General features: G+C 45.1%; 1 protein-coding gene across 3 annotated transcripts in view; it reads left to right on the forward strand.

The window, feature by feature from the left end:
* The window catches only part of IQCG (IQ motif containing G), a 369,433-nt gene that overhangs the window by 104,679 nt on the left and 248,204 nt on the right, over positions 1 to 16,550 (forward strand). For all 3 annotated transcript variants that reach the window (XM_069617570.1, XM_069617572.1, XM_069617571.1), the window contains 2 exons: positions 6,779 to 6,860; positions 10,374 to 10,535. In XM_069617570.1, the coding sequence (XP_069473671.1) occupies positions 6,779 to 6,860; positions 10,374 to 10,535 (244 nt within the window). The remainder of the gene's footprint in view (positions 1 to 6,778; positions 6,861 to 10,373; positions 10,536 to 16,550) is intronic.

A 16,550-nucleotide genomic window follows, 5' to 3' on the forward strand; every position in this document is an offset into this window, starting at 1 on the left:
CTTTATCTAGCGTGAGCCTCGTGCCGTTCGGGATAAGTCTCCCTTACTAACCTTCCCCTCCTTTTCGTTGTGTCAACTCCTGGATTTCTTCAGAGACTTTGGTGGAGACTTCAGTTCTAAGCCCACAGGTCAGTGTTGTTAATTAGTGCTATTTCTGTTCTATAGTTAGTTGATTTGGGACAGTTTCTCATGATACTTTATTTATCCTAGGCTGACTTCCTATAAAGCTCCCACGCCCTTTCCAGTGATCCCTCTCTCTGCCTGTTTCATCGGTCAGAGAGTGGTATCATTTGGAAGGTATAATTTGACTTCACTACTATCAAGTTGTGTGAATAAGGATCCGGAAGAGCCCTACCAATTGTATCCTTTTTGGTTACTGTATCCTTTCAGAAGATACCTTGGTGATTTATGACAGACCCTGACTTTAGAGGAGACATCAAAGTTCTGCTCCACAATCTCAGTAATACCTATACTGTTAAAGAAGGGGTGAAAATTGCCCAAGGAATTATAGAAAAAGCTTGTTTCCAGTTCCCGAAGAAACAAAAGAGTTAGGAGAAACCAAAAGGGGTTCAAAGAGTTTTTCGGAGAAGCTGACATTCCCCCAGTAGAAACCTCTCGGTAGGAAATAGAGTAAGTTACACCTCTATCAGACCTAGCCTTTGCCCAAAGGAATGATCCAGCTCCTGCTGAAGCCTTTGGTAAGGTAACTACCAAGGAAGATGGACGTAGTCAAGCAAGACCTTTCTTCTTCTTCAGGAAGGGCTTATTACCTAGAGGAGAGTTGCCCAAAGATGGGTCGGCCAGAACACAATTGGGTTTTCTCCGAAGCCATAGGAGGGTAGTTTTAGAATTAGCACATGCACACTTGACCGTCGCCCATCAGGGGGGAGGTAAAACAGAGAGTCAAGTTATTCATGGGTTTTACTGGCCGGGAGTTTTCACAGATGTTAACATTTATATACTGGAGTGTGACATCTGCCATAAAACAGCCACCACTTCCGTACCAATAGCACCCTAACAAAATCTACTGATTGAGGCTCCTTTTTCGAGGATAGCAATGGACAAAATAGGTCCGCTAGAAACATCCAAGTTGGGCAACTGCTACATTCTAGTAAATGTGGACTATGCCACTCGATATCCAGAGACATTTCCACTTTGTAACAATACTAGCCAACAGATATTGAAACATCTGCTCCCTTTTTTGTCCAGGGTTGGGTTTCCAGAGAAGATCCTTACGGATAAACTTATCACCTTCATGTCCCGTCTAATGAAGGAGGTAAAGGAGTTACGTAAAACGAAAACACTCCGAACCTCCATCTACCACCCCCAGGCTGATGGGTTAGTAGAACAGTTCAACCAGACCCTGAAGAAAATCCTACAAAGGTTGGTAGGAACCGACAGGAAAATTGGGATATAATGATATCCTGGGCCTATTCGGACGACATTGTGGTCCATACCAATAGCTAGCCTGTACAGCTACACCATCGCCAGGCTCCTAGAAAGGGTGGTTTAACGGACAATCCTCAAAAATTTCACTTTGCACAATCTGCAGTAAACTATCTCTGATATTTCATGGGTAATTGCTTAATACAGCCTGAAACTGAGAAAGTAAAAGCGGTGCAACAAACACCGGCCCTGAAAACCAAGTGTGATCTTAGAGCTTTCCTGGGTCTAACTGGATTTTAATGGATATTTATCCCAAACTACTCCACCCTAGCCACAAATTTGACAGACAAACAAAATAATTCACAGCCACAAAAATGTGTTTGCAATAAACATGATCAAGTCAGCTTTGAAGGTTTGAAAAGCATTCTGTGTCAAGACCTGTATTTAAGATGCCGGATTTCAATAAAGAATTCCTTTTACAAGCTGATGCATCAAAAGTAGGTTTGGGAGCAGCACTCTCTCAGGAGCATGACAGGGTGGAACATCCAATTATGTATACCAGCAGGAAACTCTTCGCCCAAGAGCAATCCTATGCAACGGTAGAGCTCGAGTCCCTGGCCATTAAGTGGGCTGTGGTACACATGAAATACTAACAGGAATAAAGTTCAGATTAATTACTGATCACTCTTCGGTAATGTAGATGAGCCTACAGAAAGACACTAATCTCAGAGTAATGAGATGGTTTCTCGATCTACAGCCATTTTGCTTCACCGTAAAACACTGGAAGGTGAAAGCACAAGGGAATGTAGACTTTCTGAGTGAATTTGCTCTCAAAAGAGATGGGGGATACCACCAACACAGGGGCAAGGGTATGTGCAGAATCACAGGTATTTGTCCCTTCTTTACTAGGGAGAGACTCCCCTCCAACCCCCACCCACCCCAACCCCTGTGGAGCTAGGGAGGTGAGCCCGCTCTGCAAGACCCTCCCTAGGGGTCGAGGCAAGTCTAACCTCGCCAGGAGAGACTCCCCCTTTGGGGACAAGGACTCCTGTTCCTCTGAGGAACCCCCTGAAGTAACTACCACAGCCGCGAATATTGGACTGTCTTCCTTGGAGAATACTATGGAGGCTTCAAGTTTGGCTGAAGGCAAGGAAGAAAGAAATCTGTCTGAAAAAAAGAAGGAAAATATCCCTTTAACTCAAGATGTTTATTTAACTGTGACGAGTCGGAACAGAAGGCGGAAAGGAGAGCCTGATATGCAGGTGAAGCCACCTGACCTCATTACGCCTTATGGAGACAGAGTCAAGGTAGATTGCGAAGTCTGTGACTTTTGAAGCAGAGCAGCAGATTGCAAGACGCCGGAGTCCCAGTGTACAGGACCACAAGGGAAGTGGTATAAACCAGAATTGAAGAAGGTATTTGGGAGTGGCGGGACCACACATGCAGAGTGGTAGGCAGGACGCCTGAAGAACAGTGCCGAAACTACTGCGATATGAAGTCTGAATGTATTCTGAGCACCAGCATATGCTGAAGGTAGATGTACGACGCAGAGCCCAAGAACAGGAGACCGAAGGACGGTGAAGAGAGCGAGAAGTAGTACCCGAGGAAGAGTTGACACCTGTAACCCTTCCCCGCATCACGAGAGGTACCAGGGGACCTAGGAACTGTGGCAGGCCTCCAGGGAATCATTATTTACGTGAAGCAACTTGTCTCAGTCTTAAGGACGAAACCATAACCAGAACGCTGAATGGTTGGAACTGTGAAAATCAGAGGGAACATTTAATAAGTAATCTGGAAAAGAAAGACTGGGAGTATATAGAAATAGAAACACGTCCCATACCGAGATCAAATATTATGGAAGAATCCATATAAGAAGGTAAGTGGACAACAAGTGATGTGAGACATTTAAATAACCCAGGCGGGGAACTAGGGGAGACTGGGAACAGAAACCCTGGGAAGAAGGGCAAGAACCCTATATGTGCCAAGTTGGAGCGTGTGTGAAGGAAAGGCCTTAAACATATAACGAGAAAGGAAAGCTAAGGTTCACAATTGAAGAGGACATAATATCTCTACGTCCCAGACAGAGTACAATTGACAAAGAAAGCCTAAAAGGGAATAGAAATAAAGACACTTTGCAAAAGCGTCCACAGAAAGATTGTGAGGCACGTGTGTGTGATACCAAGAAGAGGAGCATGGTTTGTAGGGAAAAATACTTCTGAGCGAGGACCATAGAAAGGTCAAGAACCAAAGGTTATCTTGAAGAACTACAAGACCTAATAAGAAAGACTATCAGAATGGACTATAGTTAAGCAATATTACCTGAGCAGCCGGGGCAATACTGATACAGGTAATGCCCCCGCGCCCGTGAGAAGCCAGCGCAAAGTGAGGGCTTTAACGAAAGCCCGGGGCATTACCTGCCCCGATAATGACCCCCTCCTGCATGGGTAATATTGCTATTAATAACCTTGTACTTTGTACCAGGGTATTAAAGTTTTTTTTTTTAAAGTTAAGAAACGACGGGTGCGCCATCTCTCTCAATGTAAAAAAAACCTACAAAATAAGATGCCCGCCATGGATCGGGGAGAAGGGAACTGCTCCTATTCCCTTCTCCCTTTCCATGGCGGCTATTCGCATGCCGGGGACTTGGCGAGAACACTACTGTTCGCATGCGAGCACTTACCTGATTATCCAGCAGGGGGAATATGGCAGTCTCCAACTCCAAAGAGGTTCGGAGGGGGGGCTTTACCATCTGGTAATGCCCCCGTTCTGACCCTCCTCATTGGCTGGAAGGCTGAAGTCACGCCCTTGCTGGGTACTAATACGTAATATACAATATAACAATAAACTTGGGTAAAGAAAAGACCAAGGGAAGAAGAGGCATTAGCTTAGCCTAGATTTACTGTAGTTCTATTTAGTGGTAGGGTCAGAGAGGATTAGCTTGGACGGAGGACAGAGTTACTTTGGAATTCCTAACATCTGACAAGCACTTTTAGTTTCTTTAAACAGGTAGGGTATTCCCTTTAGTCAAAGGGAAAGATAGGTCTTATACGTTTAGTACAAAAAATGTCCTCAAAGTGTCCGACTGCTTCTTCGGACCCACCACAAAACACTGTGATGGAGAAACCTCTAGAAAATGGGCAGTTTGGTATCCAAATTAATAAGAAGTGAGTGTGAGATGTCAGTTGGTGTATTCAGGCATCACTACATGGGCCACAGGTTCCTTCAGGAAGGTGCCACAAATGATAATCTATTTTTAGGAACCCAATACTTGGCGAGCAAAGTATCCATAAAACCATTGAGACATCATGCTATCGATTTCTTTAGGGCATTTGGCTTGCTTTTAATGTCATTTATCATGATATTTAAGGCTGGTACTTTGGGGGCATTGGCGCTTCCCTGATTGCTTGTATCATTGCTTACAAAATTGTATCCGTGCCCTCTCCCCTTTACTCCATTCTCATGGGATTTCCGAGGAACTGGGAAAGGACTGGCATGTTACCCAACAGCAGAATATGGAACTTTAGAGCACTTTCCTCATGCCGAGGTGGACTTGAACAGGCTTCTGTTCGAGACTTTCCTCGACGTCCTTTCTCCACATTGGACTCGAACAGACCATTGCCTTGTGGCTGTACCTTGTTGCTTCTAGATATTTCCGGGAAGCATCTTAACGGGAAGCTTCACGATGGTAACCTAAAAGTAAATGCACAATGTGGAAGCTACTTCTGGATTGGCTGAAAGACATTGCATTGACTTTTGAGAAGTATTCCAGATGGTTTTCTCTGTGCAATCGGTCTGTCGTTTATTTAAAATCAATTAATTGCTTTCAGTGATTTGGAGGCTGACGTTTAACAACAACCTGTAAGGATAGGATTTGTCCTAAAATTAAACTTTGAAAATGTTATTCAATTTTGATCTGCTTATTAGTGACAATGAACAAACCTGCCCTGTGTGATTTTGTAAGGCAGCAATTTACAGCTTTGTGATAATTTCTTTACCAAACTTTATTTATGGATTCACAATCACAGGTATCAGTTTCATTATCAGCATTGTTTCTCATGTGATTACCTCAATAGCGTACGCATTGTCCATCTGGCATCGTCTCACACGGCTGTTGTGATTATTAGTTTCATTTAATACACTTGAGCCACTTAATTGTAACCCTTCCAACTCTTGTGACCCACCACCCTCCCTACTCCCAACAGGTGTGACTCAGTCTAAATAGTCCATATGTGGATTCTTTTCCGACCTTCACCGATATGGTTTCTAACCGTCCGCTTTCCCCACTGAGCAGACCTGTACATTCCTCATTAGTGCTGGTCTATAGAAATGGCTTTCCCTTTCTTTTACATACTCGTGGAAGGGGCTCCAAACCGTCTGCAACCTCTGATACTTCCCTTCTTTCAAGGCCCCTACTTTCGCCATGGCCAGTACTCCCCAGACTCTGACCCACCAGCATGCCACTATGGGACCTTCCACCCCTTTCCAACCTTGCTCCAAGGTCATTCTTGCTGCCATTAACAGATGGGTAATGAAGGTAGCAGTGTTGCCAGTTGCTGCATAGGCTCCTTCCACTCCTACTCCCAGTAGTACTACCTTTGGTGTGTGTGGTAAATGTATCCCTGTAATCTCCTTTATGTGCCCTAGTACCTCCTTCCAATACATTGTTGCTTTGGGGCACGTCCACCACATATGTTATAAGTCCCCTTTCTCTCCACATTGTCTCCAGCATAAAGGGGGGTAGTCGGCATTCATTTTGTGTAGCGGATGAGGTGACAAGTACCATTTATAGCATAGTTTGTATTCTGTTTCCTTGATAGCTGGGCTTTTGGATACTTTATGCGCTCTCCTCCCCTGTGAGAGGTGTGCCCAGATCTTTTTCCCAACTATCCTTGTATGGAAGTTTATCTTCCATTTGTGCTTTATCCAGAAACCTATAGAGCCTCACTAGTGCTCTTGCTGTCATGCCCTCCTACAGTGTGAGCTCTAATCCCACTGGGGGCCTCGTGACCGCCTCCCTGACCTCCTCCTGGGATATCCAGTGCCTGATCTGTATGCATTTATATCTTTCCTTTTCCCCCACATCGAATTTCTGTTTACAGCCTTCGAAACCTAGGGGTCTGCCACCCTGAAAAGATTCCCTAAAATGGGGGTTATGTGTCTGCGTCCAATTAATCCAGAATGTCTTCTGCCTGCCTGGGGTGAAATCTGCATTGTGTGCCATTGGTCTAAATGGCCCCAACCCCTGCGATATTTTAGCTTTGTGATAATTTAACGAAAAGACATAAAAGGACCTACATGTTTATTGTAACATCCAATTATGATTTTTTCAAATGTCAACACTCTCCTTCTTGTCATTACCGTGACCTCTCACCACCATCTGTTTTTCTACTAGGGAAGAGGCAGGGAGGAAGCACATCAAGGCCCTCCAGAAACAGCTGCAAGACATACATAAAGATAAGGAAGTGGAACTTCAGGTTAGTGGACTGGGAAAGCCCTTCTGCTTCATGAGGCACGTGATGCGTTAGGTTCATTGCTGAGTTGGATCTCCTTTGGAAAAACGATCAGTTTTGTATTACATTACAATCAATTGATATTGTCAAAGTCCGATGTTCAAACAATTGACATTGTGGAGGTGTTCCACCTAGCCTGTGGCAATAAAGCTTAAAAGTGTGATCTTCATATAGTAATAACTACTTGAATGTATCCCAAACATAAACATTTTAGAATATGGTGTCATGCGCATGCTCTCTGTATCACGTATGTGCAATTACCACTTTTACCACCAACAGCTAGCTTTTTTCAGTCCAATGGCAAAAATAAACCACCCAATTAAACTTGATCGTAACAGCATGGATGATGGTTGCGATTCAATGTAAATGAACAAAAAGGCTTTGAAAGGAATGCCCTGAAAAGACTGGCATCTGCCTACATGCCACAGGTCAAAGCAAGGTGTGCTGAAAAGGAATGCAGGGGACTGGTAAGCTTGCACATTCCTACACATTAAAAGCTGTGTCCGGTTTAATGGAATGAGCCCATAGCAATTCATGGGCAGGCCCCTAGGCAGTCTAGCAGGAGAAAGAAAAGCATACATCTTTGCTGCTAAAGATGGGTGTCTTGGTCAAAGGGGCAGCATTTTTTGTTAAGAGATTCCAAAGTAATTGGTCCTCTTAGGCCTGGGTGAACAGACTCCGGTAAAAATTCTGAGCCTCATGAATATTTGGCAAGTGTGAGGTCCACGAGTGTTTGTAAACTGTCAAGGCTTGTGTGGAAATATATGGTCCAATATAAAAAAGACTTAGCTGCTGCGGTAGTCTGTTATCGGTTTGACGGGATGGTGGTAAAAGATGGTAACCAAGGTCCTATTTGTTTGTTTTAGGCAATGGGGTAGAACTGGTAACTTAATTTGAGGGAGAGCATTAAGTTAAGAGGAATTTTTAACAGTGAGTGTGTAAGGTATGAAGCATTTAGATATATAATTTAAGAGGATGATCAGGGTTGTATCAGACACAGACATGTCAAAGATATTTGTGGCATTTACAGGTTTACTATGTTAATGTTAATGTTAAAGGACAATTGTACCGCGCACTATCACCACCGGAGTGGTCCCTTGGTGCTCTGGCGGCTCTGAAAGAGGAGGGGAGGTTGAGTTAGTGGGAGGAAGCAGGAAAAGTGCAAGAGAGCAGTGATGTGGTGTTGGCGACCTCAGCCCGGTGGGTCCGTTGGCTGGGCCTGGGGTGTTTGCGGCCGGTAGTCGTCGTGTACTGTTGTGCAAGACTATGTGTGTTTTTGTTTGTTGTTGCAATTTAGTGAGGTTTGTGCGGTTTGTTGTGCTGTAGGTTTTGGTTGTGTTTGGTTTGGACTTTGAGAGGTGTATGCAGAAAGGGAAATTGTTAGTAGGGTTGGTTAGTTTGCATCTCTATCCTGAATTGAGGCGCTCGGCTTGCATAGTCTACCCTTATGCGGTTCTTACCTGATCTGGGTCCGACTGGCAGACAGGGTTCCTTACTCCTCTGACCCCCACCTCTAACATGCTCTCTCATAGCTCCCTTAACCTCCCTTCCTACTCCTGTGGCCAGTGCACCTGCCTATGTCAGCCTCTCAGGTAGTGTGGTGATAGCCAATATCCTGACAATTCCACGCTACTGTGGTACCTGGCGGTAACTAAGGGGGTGGGCGAAGGTGTTGGTGGGATTGTCTGGGATAGTTGACTCAGTCTCTGTGCGTGCCGCCTGTGTTCCAATCTATCCGGTGTCACCCGTCCAGGTGCCGTGGGAGCTACCCTCTCGGGATTCGGATGCCGTGTCCTTTCCGGCCTAATCGTCCTTTTCCGGTTTTGGTTTCCAGATTAGTCTGTGGTGTTGAAGAGCCAGGTTTTTAGTGATTTCCTGAATTTTAGGTGATCTTCAGTGTTTCTTATTTCTTTTGGGATGTTGGTCCAGGTTTTTGCGGCTAAGTGGTAGAAGGAGGTGCCTCCAAGTTTTTTCTTAAGGTATGGTTTGAGTTCCAGGCGGATTTCGTTGCTTGATCCGAGGGGTCTCGTTGGTTTGTAGACTGTTATTTTCCTTTGTAGGAATTCTGCTCCTTGTCCGCTGATTGCCCTGTGCGTTATGCACATTGTTTTGAAGGTGATGCGTTGTTTTACTGGGAGCCAGTGTAGTGTTTTTAGGGCTGGAGTGATGTGTCTCTTCTGGATAGTTTGAGGAGTAGTCTTGCTGCTGCATTTTGGATCCGTTGCAGTTTCTTTAGGAGGTATTCTGGTATTCCGAGGTAGAGGCTGTTTGCATAGTCGATTTTTGACATGATTAGGGCGACGATAGTGAGTGTTTTGTGCGTGAAGGAGAGGAAAGGTAGAATTCTTCTTGCCGTGTGGAGGAGAAAAAAACATTTCTTCACTGTTGCATTTATTTGTGGTTCCAGGGTTAGGGTGTTGTCCGTTAGGACTCCCAGATTTTTTACTAATTTCGAAGGTGCTGGTGTGTTTCCCATTTCTGTAGGCCATCGGATGGTGGTTTCGTTTTCTTGGTCTTTGGATACGATCATGATTTCTGTCTTTCCTGGGTTGATTTTCAGGTTGTTGGCATCCATCCAGTGGAAGACTTCTTTTAGACAGTCGATTAGGGTTGAATGGTCGGCATCAGTGTCTTCGATTTTGTAGATGATCTGAGTGTCATCCGTGTAGTTGTAACATGTAATGTTGTATTTTATGAAGATTCTGATGACCGGAGTCTGATAGATGTTGAAATATAGTGGGGATAGTGAGGATCCTTGTGGCACTCCACAGTCGTTAACTATTTTTTAAAGATGCTTTTGCACAATAGTAATATAGTAATAGTTATATTACCCATTTATATAATGCACACCAAAAACTGATGTTTATTAATGCTTAAACAGGGAGTAGTAGTATTACACCTATCAATTTTAATAATGTTTTGGCTTTTTTTTTGTTGAAAGGTGTAGTGTGTTCTGCCAGGATTCAAACCTGTTGCCAACCAGGCTAGTTCGGAGGCACCCAGATTACACAGCATTTATTTTGAGTCCAGTCACTGTTCAAGTATAAAAGGCCATTTAACAGTAAGGTCCTTCAAAGGTAAGGCAAACATTACCAAGGCACACACGCATGATGAAGACCTTCCTTTTCTAGCCTACCACTTAGCATTCAATGAGGATGGTTGAACTACTAATGTTACACACCGTGCTGTGCATTTTGTAGCATCAACTTTTGTATTGTTTTTCGTCAGCAGCATGGACAAAAGTAAAATAGTCTGACAAAATGCTTTAAGAACAATGTACACTTGTTTCAAACAGATTTTAGCCAGAGATCAGGAGCTTTTCTTTGCTGACCAAGTGTTAGATATGCCATAAGGTCCTGTGAGAACGCTCAGCCTTCTCTTTCACAGAGGACTGCATGATGCAGTCTTGGGAAAAGCATGTGCCGTACCTTTCCTGGGGCATGCAGGAAATAACATGCTTGCATTCTCTTCTCTCAGAATCGGAACGAGATGATTGCCCACTTGAAGGACCAGCTTCAAGAAATGAAGGCAAAAACCAGCATGGAGGCAAAGTACGTGAAGAAGGATGCAGAGCTCCAAATCTTCCAAATCCAGAAGAAATGTCACAACACAGAGACAGAATTAAAGGAGGAATTGATGGTAAGTTCATCACTCTTGCCAAGTAGTTCGAACTTGGTGTGACCGAGCAGCAGGCCACAAATAACCATGCTGACTCCCAGAGTAGTTCCACGTGTGTTTATTGTGACTTTACAGATAGTTTGGGCCAGTTCTCTGGGAAAACGTTATGGCCTACTGGGGTCTTAAGGGAAGTTGGTGCTAGGGCATCTCTCTCTATATTGCTGCCGCCAGTTTACCCCTTCTCTAGCCTTGGCGCCCTTAACAGGGATGTTAGTCACTATTTGATCAGTGACCCCTATATGTCTTTTGTCTATCTTGGTTTATTGGTCTTGCACTGAATTAGTGGCTGCCTAACTCCCCTCCTAGTCTTTCCCCTACCTATCTTGCTTAGTGTTCTAGGGAGTTAGGGATGGTGCCTTCTTTCACCCGTTGTCACTTTCACTCCTGCTCGTACCTGATCCTTTACTATATTGGCCTCCCAGATGTTCTCCTCTCAGCGTCCTACTGTCCCTCCAGTCTCACACTCTGCATTCATAGCTCCATCCTTAGATGTCACTACTCTCCCTACTCCTCTACTTCCAGCCAGGCTTACACCAAAGTTCAACTTTCCTAGTAGACTAGTGGGTATTATTTCTAGCATGTGGCCTTCTTGGAGGCCTTCTATTATTAGTTATTCTTCCCGGTGGTTTAGTGGTAGTTCTTTGAGCGTAGCCTCCAGTAGACCATGTCTGCTGGAGCCACGCTCCAGTTACTACCAGGCCAATGTCATTCCTCTCATCGCATCCTGCAGTGAAGGCCAGCTGCCTTATAGCGTAATGGCAGCCTCTTCCATGGGTGCAGCTCCACCTCTCCTGGTGGTATGTGTAGGTGCCCTTCCCCGGTTTACTACGTCTAAGAGAAAATAAAATAACCAACACAACCCCTGTCGGGGAAGGAGGCACTGAGAACCGGCTGCAAGAGTTCAAAGGATGGTTTATTTCTCCAGCTAGGAAATAACCCAAAAAAAGCCCAACCTCATTTACATCATCACTCATATATATATCAATTAAAGTAACTCTAACAAAAAATACTAAACTGACCCGATTGGCCAGGTGGTGTGGTGCTGTAGGTGTGGATGGCATTTCTTCCTCCTGGTTGGCTGAGGCTGACGGGATGATGGACGTCAGATATCTTGTGCTCCACGCAGGTCAGGGTCCGGTCACTGTGGTCACTACCTAAGCTAATATGTTGCATTCGTAAAACACTAAATAACAAATTATCTAAACATTTTATGCTACTTTTCATATTTCTACACAAATCACACATAGTATTTATTGTCAGTACAATTGGGTCATTCGTGGCTTTAATTGGAGGCCTTGACACAAGTGCGTGGGAGGGGGGGAAGGGACAGTGCAGAACATGGGAATAGATAATAACAATAAGTAAGTAACGGCCAGCATTTATTTATTAATTTATTTATTCATATTTGTTAAGCGCACAACAGCCCGTGGGCATCGTAGTGCTAGTTACAGACAATGAGGAAAGCTTAGTTACAGTAGAAGCATAAATTCAATTTGCACAGGTTGCAGAATACAGGGAGTTTGGTGTAATAGGAAGAGGTGGGGGGAAAGCTAGTGGGTGGATGAGAGAGGAGTGTTAGTTGAAGAGTGAAGTTTTCCGGTTTTTCCGAAAGGCAAGGAGTGAGGTTTCAGTTCTGAGGGAGGTAGGGAGCGAGTTCCATAGCTTAGGTGCTAGGTAAGGGAAGCCCAGCCCTCCTCCTTTTGGTTCTGTTGATGTGTGGGATGATGAGTTGATTAGTGTAGCATGTTCTGATGGGTCGGTCTGAAGTGGATCTGGATAGTGTTTCAGATAGGTATGAGGGTGCCGTGAGGTTGATGCATTTGTGGACAGCATGTGACAAGTGCATGGGTAAGTGCAGACATCAGGTGTCAAGGGCTGGTAGGGGGACTGTAGGGATACAGAAACAGTTCCCAAGTGCGGGAGTTGCCAGGTGGGCAGTGCAGGTTTGTGACGCTGGTGGGGGAGGGACCCGGGCCCGAGATCAGAGGGGGTCCAGTTAACCAGTGCAGTTCCAGTTACAGCCAGGAGGTCAGCAGGGGCTAGGAGGAGAAAAAGCAGAAGCAAAAAGAAAGGTTTTGAGGTGCTTCCGGAACCGGAGATGGTTCTCCTCAAGTTTAAGGGAGGCAGCGAGGCTATTCCAGAGGGAGGCCCCAGCCGAAGAAAGAGATCTACCACCAACTCGCTGCTTGGAGAAGTGACTGACCCTGAGGGAGTTGGAGGCGGATGAGCGAAGAGCTCGAGAAGGCAGATATGTAGGAAGAGCGAGTTGAAGGTATTGAGGCCCCATGCCCCAGAAGGCCTTGTGGACAATGCAAAGGGTTTTGAACTTAATCCTCGCAGCCACTGGGAGCCAGTGCACGGATTTAAGTCCAGGGGAGGGAAGCTTGTTTACCGCTATGGCTCGGACCCTTTTTATGGATCCAATGCATGTGTCTCAGTTCAGACCCATTTATATCATTCTCTAGATATTTCTGTGATCTTGCTAGTTTGGGTTAACCACTGAAGTATACTACATAGGTGAGAGGCCTGCAAATATTTGGTAGGGTTAGTACAGGCCATACCCACTCCTACCCATAGGCAGTATATTGTTGCTAAAAAGCCAATCTGGGAACTTTCCCCAGCCAAATAAAATCCGTACTATCTTGTTGCACTGCTCCCAGACTGCTCTCCGGGAGCCACACTGGTAAGGTCTGAAACAAGTACAATAAGTTGTGAAGGACGGTCATATTGACTGACGCCACTCTAACCATCAAAGAGTCTGCCAGTCCGCTCTACAATCTCAGATCTGTTTGCAAACATTGAAACGCAGTTGGGTAATTTGACTCATAAATCATTATTGTACCAAGTTATATTTCAGGTCCCTGGGGGCCCACTGCAAGGGAATGACATTTTACAAAGTAGACCTTTCACAAAGTGGACCTTTCCTCTGACGAGGTAAGGTTTAAAGGGATTCTTTTATCCAAAGTAAGTGTGAAGCTGGAAGCCTTTTGAAATGCATCAAAAAGCAGAAATGACTAGGAATTTAAACAAAGGGTCTGCTTGAGTCCTCAGATTGCATTTGCAAAAAGACATAGGGCCTCATTATAAGTTGGCCGGTGCGGAATTAACGGGCTGATATATTAACGTATACCAGCACGTTTCCACACCGGCCAACTACATCACTGTAGTGTAGTACCTGCACCAGAATTACCGGTGCCGGTAATATCGCCAAAATCCCCCATTGAGTCCAATGGGACTCCATTGAATGGGGATTTACAACAGACACAGCACTTGGTCCAGCGGTATTACCGCCGGATTACAAGCCCCGGTATCTGTATTATTTACCGCCAGGATACCGGCAAACATGAAATGAGGCCTATTGTTTGTGTCCTACCCCCATATGTTACACAACTGATAATACCATCTAATCTAATGGAACAAGCTAGGGATTGATTGCCAGCACAAACAAAAGGAGGGGCAGGTGGGAAACCTGAATGGTCCCTGTTGTAAAGTACCTTCTTGTAGAATGTGGAACCTCAAGATGAAATCTGGATTCTTGCCAAGACAGGGGACAATGTTTCGTTTCAGTTAGATTACAGTTGGGGGTTCAGAGCTGTTGAAGATGTGCTGGGGGTCTAATGGATCGAGCTTTCTTGAATAAATGTGCTTACACTTGCATCAGACCCGTGTGAGCCTCTTTATTACACTGGCGATGAGGTGTAGATCCCCACCATCCATTTTACCCACGGGACGAGAGCGTGGACATACGCTCCATCAGGAAGATGTGGAGCTGAGCCGAATGTCTCAAGAATTGCCTGCAGAGGGGAGCCCGAAACGGGGAATACTGATCTTTGTTTAAACAGTGAGGGACAGAAGCCTGTGGTAAATCGAACAGCAAGGACTGCACCGTCCAGCACTGTCCAACCGGTGAGTGTGAACTGTGCTTGCACTGCAGTAGCGCACCGAGACCATAACAATCAGAAAAGTAGCGGGTGTGAATTGGCCCGCCCATAAAGAGATTATTGAGCGAGAAGGAAAGAAGGCCAGAATGCCGTGGCAACAGTCCTGACTAGCGTCACAAGAAGGACAAGGTGTCCCTGGCAACATCGCCGAGTGGGGCGACTCTCACGTTGCGAGGAGGCCGGGGCATCCCTGGCAACGACGCTGTGAGATGCAACGCAACTTCGGCAGAACGTTGAGAGGAGGCTGGGGGACGTCCATGGCAACGACGCTGAGTGACGCAACACCAAGGAATGTTGCTGTCAGTCTCACCTAGTGGAATCCGATCAGAAGCAATATTAAGTGTGCCGTCGGAACAGCACTCAGATAATGAAGAACACAGATGTTTTTTTTTGTTCAGCGAGAAACCTTTTTGGGCAAGGTCCGCACCAGGAAATAAAAGAGTAACAACCTAAAGCAAGGGAAGTGCGTGACAAACGTTTGCTCTGCTAAGTGCTGTTTTACTTGAAGACCAAGGATACCACATAAGAGTTGATACATGGCTGCAGAGTACCGGGTCATCCAGTGTATATGGCATGTCCAGGAGCCATACAAATTAAATGGGCAGCGTGGAAAAAGGGCTTTATTCATTATATAAAAGCTGCATGTGGTAATTCCATATCAGCAGAACGGAGGGTCTCCCAATTGATGCACTTTTTAAGGTACGAAGGTCAGCGGATTTATGAGACACAACCGGATATATGACTTGGATTTGGAAAGCAGGACCAATGAATTTGAATTGGCACTTCTCAAACTTGATCGCCATTTTGATGTTAAAACCAGTACGGTACTGGAGAGGTACAATTTTCGGATAAGTGGTCAGCGGGAGGGAGAATCTGTGGAAGAATATATAACCGCACTGCAGCAACTTGCCATCAATCGCAAGTTCGGGGAGAAACTAAATGAGCATATAAGAGATCAATTCATGATCCATTGCTGTAATGACAGAAGAAGGGAGGAGATATGGCTGAAGGACGACCCTAATTTGGATGAAGTAGTGGGAATAGCTAAAAGGGTTGAGCATACCATGGCATGTGTTGCAAAACTTGTAAAAGGGGAAAGCAAAACTGTGGCCACTGACCTATTGAGAGTGGGTGATGTCAGCAAGGAAAGTAGAAGGGTGGAAAAATCCATAGGCAAGGGGCTTATGATGCAATGGAGGAAAAGATTGATAAAACGAAATAGCAACGACCTGGGTTAGCTCGTCACATTGACGATAACAAAACCTCCATCGATAAATGCAATGAGCAACCCGTTAAGGGAGCCTATAATCTGGGCTCATGGAACACAAGAGGCCATATGCACCTCACTTCTCCTGGAGATGTCGATCTGGGTTCGTTTGATATTCTTTGTTTGCAAGAAACCTGGCTCGTCCACCAACCTGCCCTCGATGGATACTCTGTGCTGATTTCCCCCGCAGCGAAAGGCCTGCTAGGTAGACCGTCTGCGGGTTTACTAACAGCTATAAAATCTGGTTCGGGACTGAGTGAACCCAAAAAGTGGAAACAATCGTATGAAATGCTAGTTGTCTTGACATCTCAATTACAGGGAAAGATCACAAGGAAAAATGGCCCCCAACAGATGGTGGCCATCATAAACTGCTATTGGAACCCCCAGCGAATGTCTACCAAAGTATTCTGCAACAACATCGCCGAAACAATTGACCACCTTTATGCAGAATTTGAAATAATTGAGCTCATCATTTGCGGGGATATGAACGCCAAATGTACAGAAGCCCGGGACTCCATTGCAAGCGGGCACCGGAGACACCTGGATCCGGCATTTGAAAGAGGTAAAGCCTTAAATGAAGTGATCAGCAAAAGAAATATCCAAAATGTGTCGTCACTGTTCCCAAACCAAATAATCTATCCAACATGGGAACGGAACGACTCTAAAGCTACTCTGGATTATATCTTCATTTCCAACGGGCTCATCCATGAGCTGATGGGTTTCGAAGTCAAAAAAACCATTCACAGTGACCACAACCTACTCAGCTGT

Source organism: Ambystoma mexicanum, chromosome 10 (assembly GCF_040938575.1).
Source record: "Ambystoma mexicanum isolate Mex_15411 chromosome 10, UKY_AmexF1_1, whole genome shotgun sequence".
Taxonomy (NCBI): domain Eukaryota; kingdom Metazoa; phylum Chordata; class Amphibia; order Caudata; family Ambystomatidae; genus Ambystoma; species Ambystoma mexicanum.